Below are 14,390 nucleotides of genomic sequence, written 5' to 3'. Positions count from 1 at the left end.
ACTTAAAATTATTACTTAATGATCTTAATTCTCAATCGTCCTCAATCGTCCTCAAACTTTTTTACAACTCACGATGTAATGAAATTTTTGCCCTCAAATGTTGAATAAGATTTATGATAGATTCTCTTTTACTAGGAATTCTATCCGATGGCAGTAGGAGAATGTATACATATGTATACATACTTCTACTTATGAGTTTTCCTATAAACTCATAGTGTTATGCAATCGAACAAATAAATCATTGTGATTCTCCAAACTCGAACGGGACAACATTAAACAATAGAGCATTAATAGATCTATTTTAAGAAGTACCTGCAAAATAGTGAGAAATCTAAATTAAAAAATGATTTAAAACAAATATCGATGGATAATCATCCACTTGAAATTCTTATAACCGCAACTATAGTAACAGTAATTGAAGAATTTCTATCTTGATAATTTTTAATTTTAAGTATATCACAAGCCCCTTTTGATATATAATCGATAGCATTCAAAGTGATATTGACGGCCTAGGGAACACAGTGCATCATGTGCGGCAATTGATTGATCTGTTCGCGCTTATTCTGACGAGATTTTGATTCGACCAACAGAATATTGATTTTCGGCGTATTTATAATTTTAATATTATCCAGCTTGCATATTGAAATCTAAATATTTTATGTACATACATCGGAATTTTTCTCGAGCGTAAAGTTTTGTAAAACTTCCTCACAAAACACGAAGCGTATTTTGAAATCTTAGCTAAGTCATACGTATTAAATTGATTGTGGACATCTTTTTGTAGACGCTTCCAATGTAAAAAGCATACCGCGTACAATGTTGAACTGCCAAAACCAGCGTTGATCATTACGTGTCAAGTGCACGTAAAAAGGTTTTACAGTGAGTCCCTCTTTCCGAGCGATAATCAATAAGAAGAAAAAAAAGTTTGTAAACTAAATCTCTGTGCGGGTATGATGTCCACAGACCGTTTAAGATGATAAAATATTGCATCTAAGAAACAGGATATAATCATTGACAACCAAATTAAAATTCTCGTCGAAAATAAAATTTACAATCATTTGTAAAGGTGTCTAACGATATATGTCTAACGATATATCGACATCTGGGAATTACATTTTAATGATTCTTGACTCTAGAGATAGTTGACGGAATTTGAGCGTGATATAAGAATCTATACTGGGGTCGCTATAATATGTTTATCATATCAACGCCAAAGATTCTCCGTATATGATAACTCTGCCTGGATGCACAAAGTTGGAAATCTTTTCAATTTTTTAGCGTCGTCCATTTTTTCGAATAAAAATCTCCACTGTCTAAAAAGATCAATAAGTATGTATTAAAGGCGTAAGAAATAAATCTGAGTATTTCAGTTCTTTTATAGAGATTTATCAGAATTAAATAATATTTATGTAACATGAAGAAAGTCACCGAGACCGTAGATATAAATATTTGTCGCTCCTTTTATGTTTTATATAAATTAGAAATACATCGGCTATGCGTGACAAAAAATTAATGATGACAATAATTTCTTCAACATTGAATTTTTATTCCGTACACAAGAGACACGCTTACAATTTAATTAGATTTTCGTTCTTTATTGTTGTTTATTATTGTGTTGTTAACAGAAATTATAAATTGTTTTTGCTTCTATTTTTAATGCTTCACTTACAAAATAAGTCTGTATAATACATCGTTTCCGCACAAAATACTCTTCATATTTCGTGTTGTACTGTACAATCTCATGTTCTGATACTCACTAATTTCGTTTCAATAACAATAACAGCGCTACAAAATAAACGTAAATATCGCACGATTATCAAAACTTTTTAATATTTCAATAATAAGTTATTAAATCCGCGCGAAATTTATATTATACATACATTTTATAATATATAATATTATATATTATAATAATATATTATAATAATGTTATTATATGTTACAATAATATTATAGATTATAAATTATGATAATATTAATATTATGTATTATAAAAATCATTTTTAAAGATATGTTACATGCAATATGACAAACAAATTATCATTATTTATTTGCATTAATTGTATGTGATATTTATATATCGACGCTTTACAGTAAATGTACAAATGCATATATATATATATATATATATATATGTATATATATGTATATATATATATATATATGTATATATGTATGTATATATATACACAATATATTTCCGATGAACATATTTTATGTAGCAGATATAAAAAACAATAAAAAACGAAATTTGAAAAAGAAATTTGATATAGATCATTTTTTAATTAATGTCTGAAATAAAAACGCAATACTCGTATATCGACTTACATCGTTTAATATAATTCAATCAAAATAAAATTATGATGCAAGAAGTAAGCAAAATTTTCCTTGTTTTTTTGGATAAAGCTTAATTCGGTTAGTAATAATAAGTACAGTATATCATGTAATTCCGACTGAAAAATCAATTTCGGAGTAAAAGAGCGATACTTGTTCTATAATAACTTTTTTCGAATAGACAAAATTTTAACTTATAAAGCTAAAGATAAAATGAAAACATAAAATGAATATTTTTTTCTCTTTTGTCATTTCTGCGGATTGCACAAATATCAATAGTAAATTAAAAAGATAATAATATTTCCACTGGCCACATTATCAAATTAATGCAGAAACATATTTCATTGTCATTTTTCCATTCAATTAACGCGATATTATTCGCGCTATTATTCTTCTGTTAAGATTCCTGCTTCTTTCTCGCAATCATAAATAAAAAATGATAAAAAAATATTATTAATATTAAAAATATTAGTATTAAAAATATGATTAAGCGAAAAAGCATGAATATTTATTTCTTACAAAATATATTAACATAATATATATATATATATATATATATTATGTTAATATATATAATAATATATATATTTAAATTAATAATAATAATAAAAATAATTAATATTTATTTAAATAAATATATTAAAGCAATATATTTATAAATAAATTGAAATAAATTCGTCTTTCGAACGTCATTACTCGTGTCCGATCATATGGTTTGGAAAAGTATATTTAAGAATTTCTTTTTTACCTTGCACAAATAAATGTATAATAATATAGTTGTATTGGCGTGAGAAAAAAATCAATTTATTTTCGACGAATTTTGCAATAAATATATCGCCCAAAATGACATCATTTATAATTTTATAAAATTGAATACAATATCACATCGAAAGAACAGAAATTTTAACATAGAATACATTATATAAAACTGAATATTGTTTGTTCGTTTTTTTTTACTTATAATGCCGTAATTCAAATAATTATTTTATTTCTCACATTTATATGTACATATATATATATATATATATATACATATATATATACACATATATATATATAGCACTACTTGTTATTATATACAATTTTCGAATGTAATATTTTATGCAAATATTATATCCGAAAAAAATATACTTTGGCTCAAATTATTTTGTAATTGAAAAATAAAATAGTACTCGTACAATGAATTACATCATTTAATAGAATACGATTATGTAATTTTGATGTAGACGATAAGCAGCGCTACCCTTGTTATTTTTAGATTACATTACGTAAAGCTTAATTCGATTAATAATAACTAAAATGCATCATCTCGATTAAATCTCGAGAGTAAAAATCCAGAAAAGGATAATTTGTCTATTAATTTTTATACATGCATATCTACATATCTATAAAATTTCAGTTTGTAAATTTTTTCCAGTCTATAAAATAGAAAAATAAAATGAACGTTTTTTTCTCTTTTACTAATAGCAACGCCTACATCTGGAATAGTAATTCAAAAGTTTTAATATATACGTTTACTATGTTTTATTTGTTCAGCTGATACGCACTTTGTTATTTCTGAAAAATTTTTATTCCTTCACTGCATATATCGATCGATAACGTTATACACGAGAAAGCATAAATGTTTTTCACATAAAAATATCAGTACAAGATGGCTTTCGTATATGTTCTACTATTTGCGTTTGTTAAAATGTATCAAAAAAATCATCTTTCTTGTTTATCTTGCAGTTGATGCACATCTTTACTTTTTACGTTTAAATGTAGACTATATAATCAATTAAAATATACACAGCTATTTATTAATAAAATGAAAAGAGTCACTATAAAAATGAAATCTATGAAAAGTCATTAGTCTTCTAATCAATCTACATTATCAAAAACCCAAATGAAATGATATATAAAAAATTAATTGTTTTAACAAAGTTTACAATCAAAATATTTATAGTAACTCCTCGCTTATGACATAATTCAATATAATTGATTTAATTTAATATGATATCATTGAAAGAAGAGAAATTAAGAAACAAAAAAAATATATAAAATTGTGTATTGTTTCTCTTTTCTCGAGTATAAAAAATAAAACTACACAATATTATAAAATTCGTAATTTTACTACATTGTTTTCGCTTAGTTTAATTAATCATATTATTTAATTATTTATGTGCGATTTTGATGTACTCATTCAAGTCGCACTCCCGTACAAGATATTGTAGTAATTTGGGAATTAAAATTGCTTTTACACAAGCTATACTTAAGATTAGAAATTTTCCTTCTGTAATATGTTGAATAAAAAGAATTCGGCAGTAATAGAATTATTGCTTTACTAGCTCCAACTCCTGTGGATTTCCCCCCGAATGCACGATTTTGTGCAATTGAATGAATAGTATTGAAATTTGAATGCGACAAGTTCAAGTCACTTAGCGCCATTTGATTCCAAGAAAGATTAGCCTGCAAAGCATTAAGAAATTTAAATCAAAAAGCAACATAATTTTGATTTATGAATAATGATGCATTCGAGATTATTATAAATGCAAAAACAAGTATATAAAACTATACAATTAAATAATTCGCAAAGAAACGAAACAAGACTTACCTGTAGCTTTTGATATAATCTTTTTAATCCGTGTATCCGTAAATCCGTGTTTGTTCCCAAATCCCTGATTGAATATAGTGTTGAAATCATATTTTGCGATCTGTTTTTGATCTCACTTAAATGGTCATTCAAGGCTTTGTCATTTCTATTTCTCATGTCGAACAGTTGTTGCATCTGTTGATTCTTATCTAGGCAAATGTTTGCATCAACCAGGAGAATTTTCATTTCTGGCGTATTTATGATTTCACGCTGAACGTTTTGCTGATCTCTATATTGAAATGCTGTTACATGACCATATGTGCATATGATATGATCCTGCTTGTACTGCCATAATATTTTCTCATAAGACATTACGTATCCCGAAATTCGTTCCAATTTTTCCGGTGTAAATCCACTGTGGTCACCTCTCTCTAGATACGACCAATGTAAAAAGCACGCCGCGAGACATGTCGCGAATGACGTCGAACTGCCAAGACCAGCGTTCATTGGTAAAACCGTGGTCAAGTGCACGTAAAAAGGTTGTATAGCGAGTTTCTCATTCTGGGCGATAACGTATAAGAGGAAAAAGAAAATTTCTAAGCTAAATTTCTGCTCAAATGTTGTCCATAATTGGTTAAAGCTATTAAAATATCGCACGTATCTAAGGAAGGAGGGATAATCATCGATTATCAAATTAAAAGTTTCGCCGTCGCTAATTAAGCCTGTAATCCTTTCTAAAGGTATGTTTAAAGATATATGGACGTTAGGCAATTCTATTTTAACGATTCTTTCTTCTAGAGGTAATTTATGGAACTTGAGCGTGGTACGAAGATTTAAGCTGGCCGCCACAACTTGATTTCCAAAACTCACCACATGATCTCCGCATAAGAAAACCCTACCCGGTGCCGAAATTTGAAATGAAGTCATACTTTCTGTGTATCAAAATCTCTACTTCGTCAAAAGATCGATGCAGTGTTCGTTATAAAATTTTAAATCCGTAACTTTTAGAAATAAATATTAAAAAAAGTACTTTTATGTATACAATTTGATGTGAAAAGAGGTCATCGAGAAAATATTTGTTGATTTTATATAAGTTGAAGGTGCCTCAGATATATATAACAAAATAACGTGTCACTAATACATTATCGAATTATATCGATATAAAACAAAAAAAGTTTACTTAGATTCAATTGAATTCTAATTCATTCCAATTGTTTTTATTCTCTGCGAACTAAAATCTTCTGAATCTTCTGTTACAATTCGTCTTCACTACTTCTATCGAGATTGCACACAAGTTTGAGGGAATACAATATATTTACTATTAAACTATTAAAATTATTTATATCATAGAAAAAGAGGAGCCACTAATATTAAAAATTATTTGAGACGTTTCCGCAAGGTTTTGATGTTGTTCAAGCCTCGTTTCGAGCATGACTGATTTTGTCTCAAATTCTCAAGTAACAGCGCTCCAAATATGCGAACCAAAATATTGACAAGGTTGAAGTTTTTAAAAAAGAATTATATTAAATGTATTTACTTTTTTCACATAATCTGACATCATATATTATTTGCAATGTTAGAGTCAAACAAATTGTCACATATTATATAAATGCATTGATACAATTTACTTTTTTTATTGTCGCGGTTTTACACATAATATAAAAATATATAAGAAAAATATGCTTTGACGTCGATTATTACATAATTAAGATGTATCATAAAAAATAGTATTAGTTGTATTTTGAATTACGTCGTTTACCTGTTTAATATAATTATATAATTATATAATTATATAATTTTGATGCACATAAGAATAAGCAGAGCTATTTTATAAATGGCATTGTGTAAATTCGATTAAGTAAAATGCATCATCTCTGGCCCGAAAGTCCAAATCCAAAGTAGGATGATGATACTTTTTTACTAACTTTACTTACAAATGAAGATGAAATTTTTAAGTACAAAAAAACATTAAAATAATTTTCTTTTTTTAGCTTTATCTTTACGCAATATACAAGTCTATATATAATTGTAATTTATGTAATAATATATAAATATCTATATTATGTATAATACATCACAATGTATGTAATAATATAAATATTTTTCATATTATTATGACGTATTAATAACAATATTTTTCGCCATCTTATGTGATAATTCGACAAACATATATTTCATTACTTTTACTACTATTAAATTCCTAATTTTTATTTCAGCCATATTTAATGATGATATTAAAACAACAAAAACACGTATAAATATTTTTCTATAAAATATAGAAAAAATTTTTAAGAAATCAGTTTTTTCCTATCATTTATCATTATACTTGTTTTCTGTAATATAGATTGATAAAAAATATACCAAAGAAATTTATGGCATTTTAATTTTCCCTTCTTTTCGTTATCCTTATTAGTAAATTATAATTAATAAAATAATGAATAAATACATAAAATAATCTTCATATACACTACCAAAAGATAGAGATATAAGATATAAGCATATTCATTCAGACATACAATTAACATTCAGATTAACAATTTATTAATCGAAAAAAGATCTTCGGTATATTTTTTTTGCGTATGACTTGACAAGATAATCGATCGTTTTTTGATCAATCTATCTTGTCCATCGCGAGTAAGATAATATATGAAAAACTAATTTTTTAAATGTATTTTACAATAAAACAATATTAACAGTGTGATTTCAATCTTCTAATTTTACAATTCAATATGGCAGCAAGTAGACCAGAAGAGACCAAGAATTTCTAATATATAATAGAATATATTGTATATTATTTTTTTCTTTTCCATTTGTATCACATCACATTTAAATTGAAATCTTATATTATTCATACTTAATGTTAATTATTCATATTAATTATACTATTGTTAATTATTCGTACTGTTCATACAACTGACAATTATTCTATACCTCGTCAAGTTTCACACCATTACAACTTACGCTAGTCATTCTAACAGTAAAACCTTCCATTATTAAATGTCTCGAAATATTTATGATGTTTTCTCTTGGAGTATTCGGTGGTAACGGGATATATGCATATCCATCAAAACCTGTGAGTTTTCCCACGAATCCATAATTTCTCGCAATTAAACATATAGTATCTAACTCAGGATGTGATAAACCTGATCTATAAAGTATAGTTTGATTCGACAAAATGGAAATCTGAAAATTGTTAAGATATCTAAATTAAAAAACTATATTATTTATATCAGATTATTATGTATTTGCAAATCTTTTAAATCTTTTGGCATTGCACGAAAATATATAACAAAGTAATATAAAAAAATTATCAAAAAATAGACTTACTCCTAACAATCTGTACGAGTCGTATAATTGTTGCAAATTGTTATTATTCTGGCTATTATTAATTGCTACAAGTCTGGTGCAGGTTCGTTTCGATATTTTGTCGATTGTACGCAAAAAATAATCGCTCTCGTCGGGATCAGAACGTTTCATTTGTGCCATTCGCATCATCTGTTCGAATTTATTCTGACGAATTCTCGAATCAATCAATAAAATTTTAATTCTCGGCACTTGCAATAATTTAACATTACAATTTAATGGATTTTGATACTGAGCTTTCAATACTTGGCCATATATGCACACATTATTATCAATTCCAAACATATAGTTCGGTACAATTTTTTCACAGGTCGTAACATATAACATGATTTTTTCTAATTCATAGTCATCAAAATCATTGTGAGTACCCTTCTGCAAATATGACCAATGTAGAAAGCATGCCGCGAGACATATCGCGAACGAGGTCGAACTGCCAAAACCAGCATTAATAGGTAATTGTGTAGCCAAGTGCACGTGAAAAGATTTTATATCGAGTTGCTCTTGATGAGCAATGTGAAGAAACAGGAAAAGAAATATTTGCAAACTATATCTCTGCTGATATGTTCTCCATAAACCGTTTAAGGTGATAAAATATTGCACATACTTATACAATTCAATATCATCTTCAATCAGAGGAAGGAAATTATCAGTAAAAAAGAAATTTAGAATTAATTCCAAAGATAAGTTCAATGATAGATTGACATCAGGGAACTCAATCTTAATAATGTTTCTTGGATCATCAATTAATTCAATGAATTTAAGGGTGGTACGAAGATCTAGGCTGGCTGCCACAACATGTTTTCCATACATCATCACGTGTTCTCCACATAATATCATTTTACCTGGTGCGGAAACTTTAAATTTAATCATTTTTTACGAATAAAAATATCTCTTCAATAAGATTCAATAGATTCAATCACAAGTATTATCCTTTCTTATTGTTATCGAAATAACAAGAATTATCCTCGCTTGTTCTTTCAAGCCCACAAAGTCTGAATAATATATATTATAATATATATTAATTTAAGATTTTATATTGCAAACAAAAAAGAGAGCTTATTCTAACGTTCCTTACCCCAAAAAAGAGTTTTTCCCGTGTTATATACCACTACTGGCATCGTTCGCGGTATGTCTCGGTCGTGACTGATTTCATTTCAATAATAACAATGTGCGAGGCACAATTCAAGGCGCGAACTTCAATATTGATGTTAAAATTTCTTAATGGTTTCATCAAAAATCATTCAAACATATGTGTGAATATATTTATATATATTTGTAAATAATCAGAAAATAATTAAATGTATCATTTTCTAAATTAAAATTATCTCATTCGCATAATGCGTACGTGACATTTAAGCAATATATGTACACAATATCTATTACAAATAAAAATTTACTTTAACTTAGTTAATCAATATAAATGATAAAGATAATCGAAAATGCAATACCTACATTATTCAAACTATGTATTGTTTAACAGAACTTAATTATATGTATAATTTTGACGTAAAAAATAAATAATGTTATTTTTGTTACTTCGCAGATCGCATTTCTATATACAAAAAACTGCTTACCCGAATATCCCAAATATCATTAACGTATGAATCAAACGTAATGTAAACGCAGAAAAATTCAATATATTCACTTAAATATAATAAAATATTATTATACAAATTCATCAACTCGGCTAGTTTCAATCATCTATTTATGGCTTTGAATTTACAATCCCCAGAATCTACTTGATATATTCATTACTTGAAAATCCGCAAAAAAAGTCTATCCATTAATTCTGATAAATATTACCTGATAATATTACAATAATTCAGTTCACATAATAGTATTATACGTGTCTTTTAATACACTCGAAAATTCGTCTGATTATGACTTATTAGAAGAATATATTTCGCAAAGAGATAGAAGATAAATTTCACGATTATGCTGCCCTCTGGAGAGCTCTGGGAATAATTATAGATTAACAGTCGCAAATTGTAATACTAACTTTTGTAATTGTAACTTTTATTTTAATAAAAATAGATGATAAATATAGATAATAAATATAGATAAATATAAATAAATATACAAATATAGATAAATATATGTAAAATTTTTCTGCACAAATTTTTTTCTTAGTCATACAAGAAAAGTATGGATCTAATGTACAATATATATTTATAATAATTATAGTAATAATGTGTCAAATATTACTTGTCAAAGGAACAATATAGACTAAAAAGTCGTATGATATTTCCAGATATTATGATAAGAAAATATGTAATAGTCTTTGGTATGCGAAAAGACTTATTTTTTATGCTGCTTTTAATAAGTCAAACAAAATTACTCTAATGACACTTCAAATAGAGAATGTTCAATGATGAGAATGTGAAGAATGATTTAAAATGATGACATGCACATACCTGGCAACATACATACCTGATACTGTGCATTACATTTTCGTTGCATTTCTACGAGAAAATGAAGACCAGGAGAAGTATCCGAAGAGAAGACTCTGGATCACTCACAAAAGCAATCGGCGACACTGAAAAATCGATATGCAATAATAATTATACACGATACGTATTTAATACATATGTTACAACAAAATCGTTAACTTACACTTTAAAGTCAAAAGACGGTCGCGAAATTTTTTTACGAGAAAGTCCGAGAAACGCGAAATAATTCGGACGCGGCGCGATTGACTGCGATTTGAAATGTCGGCCATTTCGATTTTCAAAATCGCCCTCTGGAGAGCGACGACGTAACTTTCTCTAGAACGTCATGACGTCACATCATGCTGAATTTTTTCACTTTTTCTCCCCTAGGGGAAAGTTATGCGATCGCTGCTCCGATTGGCAGTTGGCGTTTCTAAATTTTCTTGTCCATGTTCCATCTATATTATTCCTTAATCGATGATTCTATCTCTAGTGAAATTTAGTAACTTTATAAATATGAATTTGGCCAGCTTTTCGACCGCGATGCCCGCAATCCACGGCACAATTGCAAACACAACTATGCCAAAATGGCTGGCGACAAGATTGTTGACGGTTCACAAAACTGTAATAGCGAGAGAATAAGCGAGAGCGGTGACTTGAATCTCAATTTGAATTTGGAGGACGAGCTCGTCGAATCAATCGAATATATACCCTGTCCCGAATTTCAATTTTCGGTAAATCTATTTCTACTCCTTCGATCTTGTACTTTGACATTTTTTTCTGTGCTTTATAATGTTTCATGACAACTATTATACTTATTTTGCATTAATAGAAATATTATATATGATTTCTGCTGTAGAAAATGTTACGTTAAACAAATGTAATGTGTTTGTACTTGCATTTCTCTACATCGATAATTCTTTGACAATTAATCGTACAATTTTTCTAATGTTAAGATAAATGTTATTCTCTTATAACTTGTAAACCATGTGCGTAGATAAAAGTACATATTTCTTAATAATACATGGATCACTTTTATAGTTCTGTAGTATTTTGTAGTCACATATTTTTATAAATTTGTATACATGTATATGAAATGTAAACTTTATTTTTTTTAGGCAACTGCGTGTTATATTTGTAATGGATATTATGGACCTTGTTTCGAAGAACCAGTCTGTGCGACTTGTCATGCATTTTTATTCCCAAATGATATTGATTTACTACAAGTTCCAATTTTCAGTGAGGTATATAACTAACTTTTAATTAATCTATTTCCTAATATAATCTGATTTTGCAATATTTGTATTATTTTATAAGAATTCTATAACAATACATCAGTATTTTATTGATAATTTTTATAAAATATATTAATAAATTGTAATATAGTAATTAATAGGTACAATTTATCAATATATTAATATATTACTTTTTCATCCTTTACTAATATTGATCAATTTTACATGTGTACTTTTTGAATCTAAAATAGAAAACAGATGATGAAGATTCGGGTAATGATGAGCCAACTGATCTTTACTACAATCATGAGAGAAGAACTAGTCAACAACAACAAAATTCTCCACAGAGTGTCAATCCGAATATTGTACAGCATAATGCAAACATACAACAGAACGCACCTAATCATAATATGAACGTTTCCCGTAGATCTTATGCACAATATCAAAATGCAGTGCCTCAATGCAATTATCATGTACTACAAAACAATTCAAGTAGCAATTCTGCTGACATATGCATGGTAGCATTTACACGAAACGCATCAGTTTCGCGCGATGTAAATCTTGATTTACAGAGTATGATCTGTCGAACTAGAAGTGGTTGTCATCAGAATTGCGTTAATGGAAACGAACGACACGTTCAAGATATGATGGAGGAGGCTTTGCGGTGTACATCAGATACACTTGCAACAAGTCATGACGGCCAAAACAATGAACATAGAGACAATATCGGTCCACAATATCATTGGAATTATAGAGTGTACGAGGATGTGGGCGAGCCGTCACGACCATACAATTTATCAGAGAGACTAGAGATATTGTCGAATCACAAGCACATCGAGCACGAGCCTATTAATGAGCCGGGTTTAGTGGAAAGATTGCCGCCTGAAGTGTTGCTCGCCATCTTCTCACATCTCGATGACATCAGTCTGTGGTCAGCAGCGAATGTTTGTCGGCGATGGTGTGGTCTACTGTCGACGCACGTAACGCAGTTGCAATGGAAGCAACACGTGAAACTACGTTGGCCTCTATACAAGCCTATAGGTTGCGTCAAGAATTGGTATAGAGTATATGATTACTTAGCTTCCTCGGCGCCATGTCGAACTTGCTTGGCGCAGACATCTCTGCGATCCAGACCCTCCAGAATGGAAGAGAACTCTTGGCGAAGGAACAGACTGCGCAGTGAACTCAAAAGTTTAAGAATTGATCCACCTGAAGGAATTGAAGCAATGCCGCTCGATCATATGTGTTGTCATTGGCAGGCAACGATCACAGGACCAGTGGGAAGCCCATATGAAGGAGGATTATTTTATCTCTATCTACAAGTACCATTCAGGTATATATGCAAAAATTTGCAGCAGACATACAATTCTATAAAATAAATATAAAACTATAATGCCCTAATAAAAAAAATCTTAAAAACCTTTGTTAAAGTTTTGTTGCAAAATATTAAAAACTAGATTTTAATAAATTATAAGATAGATTGTATTATAAAAACTTGAAATTTTGCCATTTTAAATCAATTTTTATCTATCTATATAAATTCTGATATCTACAAATAAAAAAATTTCATATAATTCTCATTCATCACATTCATTTTATTAATATTAATCATATCTATATCTTTTATATTATATTTTATATTATTAATTTCATGTATATAACGTATACTTTTCAGTTATCCCATGTGTCCGCCTGTAGTCAGATTTCTGACAAAAATACTTCACCCAAACGTCTCTAGACATGGAGATGTTGGTATAGATTCAATACATCACAATTGGTCGTTGGCTCTTACGATATCTAAAGTCCTTATCAGTGTACAAAGTTTGCTTACAGATCCATATTGTCAAGTAAGTAAATTTTCCGTACATCATTGATTTAAGAAATAAGTTCTTTTGTTCATTTTTGTTAAAAAATAGTCTCTAAAACTATCTCTAAAAAATTATCAAATTGACAAAATATGATTATACTTTTGTATTATTGTATATTTATTATGTATATTTTGTATGATTAATGATTGATATATGTACATAGGTATGTATGGAGCCAGAATTAGGAGAGATGTATATGAATGATCGCGAGAAATTCGAGGAAGTGGCTAGAGCGTGGACATGGAGGTATGCGATGCACGATGTTGTGATGCCGCTTTAGTGCATTCAGATGTATAAATCTCAATCAATTCTTGTAATTAATACATAAGTTACTTAGATGTTAATTAGCATACATAGATACTTATTTACGATCTATTTAATAAATTGATAATTTGTGATATATTGTGCTAAGATCTATGAGAAATGAATGTATATTTCTAGGAATTATTTGCTAATTATTATTGTACACTAGAATTGATCATTTTGTATCCCAAAGTTCATTATAAAATATATACATCAGCATTTTGCATTGTCATTTCATGAAACATTTCATAAAATGATTATTAAAATTACAAATAATATAATACAG

The 14,390-nt window shown here is 28.4% G+C and overlaps 3 protein-coding genes across 3 annotated transcripts; 1 reads left to right on the top strand and 2 right to left on the bottom strand.

Annotated features, from left to right (window-relative positions):
• Positions 1-4,482: 4,482 nt before the first annotated feature.
• LOC105256679 (mevalonate kinase) lies at positions 4,483-5,987 on the bottom strand. Its single transcript, XM_020029194.2, has 2 exons — positions 4,928-5,987; positions 4,483-4,782 (listed from the first exon to the last, which is right to left on the bottom strand). The coding sequence occupies exons 1-2, from the start codon at positions 5,831-5,833 to the stop codon at positions 4,513-4,515; spliced, it is 1,176 nt and encodes a 391-aa protein (XP_019884753.2). The 5' UTR covers positions 5,834-5,987; the 3' UTR covers positions 4,483-4,512.
• A 1,839-nt stretch (positions 5,988-7,826) lies between these two features.
• On the bottom strand, positions 7,827-9,251 carry LOC105250768 (mevalonate kinase-like). Its single transcript, XM_025414636.1, has 2 exons — positions 8,234-9,251; positions 7,827-8,089 (listed from the first exon to the last, which is right to left on the bottom strand). The coding sequence occupies exons 1-2, from the start codon at positions 9,137-9,139 to the stop codon at positions 7,832-7,834; spliced, it is 1,164 nt and encodes a 387-aa protein (XP_025270421.1). The 5' UTR covers positions 9,140-9,251; the 3' UTR covers positions 7,827-7,831.
• A 1,984-nt stretch (positions 9,252-11,235) lies between these two features.
• LOC105250766 lies at positions 11,236-14,323 on the top strand. Its single transcript, XM_011257033.3, has 5 exons — positions 11,236-11,432; positions 11,817-11,942; positions 12,185-13,266; positions 13,609-13,780; positions 13,965-14,323. The coding sequence occupies exons 1-5, from the start codon at positions 11,286-11,288 to the stop codon at positions 14,079-14,081; spliced, it is 1,644 nt and encodes a 547-aa protein (XP_011255335.1). The 5' UTR covers positions 11,236-11,285; the 3' UTR covers positions 14,082-14,323.
• The last annotated feature ends 67 nt before the right edge of the window (positions 14,324-14,390 follow it).

Source organism: Camponotus floridanus, unplaced genomic scaffold, assembly GCF_003227725.1.
Source record: "Camponotus floridanus strain SB8 unplaced genomic scaffold, Cflo_v7.5 scaffold86, whole genome shotgun sequence".
Lineage (NCBI taxonomy): Eukaryota > Metazoa > Arthropoda > Insecta > Hymenoptera > Formicidae > Camponotus > Camponotus floridanus.
Note: the sequence above shows the minus strand (reverse complement) of the source record. Positions and strands in the feature narration are given on the sequence as shown.

Excerpts from the sequence above, each read along its gene's own strand:
- LOC105250766 (XM_011257033.3), top strand. The coding sequence starts at position 11,286 with ATGGCTGGCGACAAGATTGTTGACGGTTCACAAAACTGTAATAGCGAG. Across the intron at positions 13,267-13,608 it reads TATCTACAAGTACCATTCAG|TTATCCCATGTGTCCGCCTG; the intron begins GTATATATGCAA and ends TATACTTTTCAG. Across the intron at positions 13,781-13,964 it reads TTACAGATCCATATTGTCAA|GTATGTATGGAGCCAGAATT; the intron begins GTAAGTAAATTT and ends ATATGTACATAG.
- LOC105250768 (XM_025414636.1), bottom strand. The coding sequence starts at position 9,139 with ATGATTAAATTTAAAGTTTCCGCACCAGGTAAAATGATATTATGTGGA. Across the intron at positions 8,090-8,233 it reads ACTCGTACAGATTGTTAGGA|ATTTCCATTTTGTCGAATCA; the intron begins GTAAGTCTATTT and ends AACAATTTTCAG.
- LOC105256679 (XM_020029194.2), bottom strand. The coding sequence starts at position 5,833 with ATGACTTCATTTCAAATTTCGGCACCGGGTAGGGTTTTCTTATGCGGA. Across the intron at positions 4,783-4,927 it reads GATTATATCAAAAGCTACAG|GCTAATCTTTCTTGGAATCA; the intron begins GTAAGTCTTGTT and ends AATGCTTTGCAG.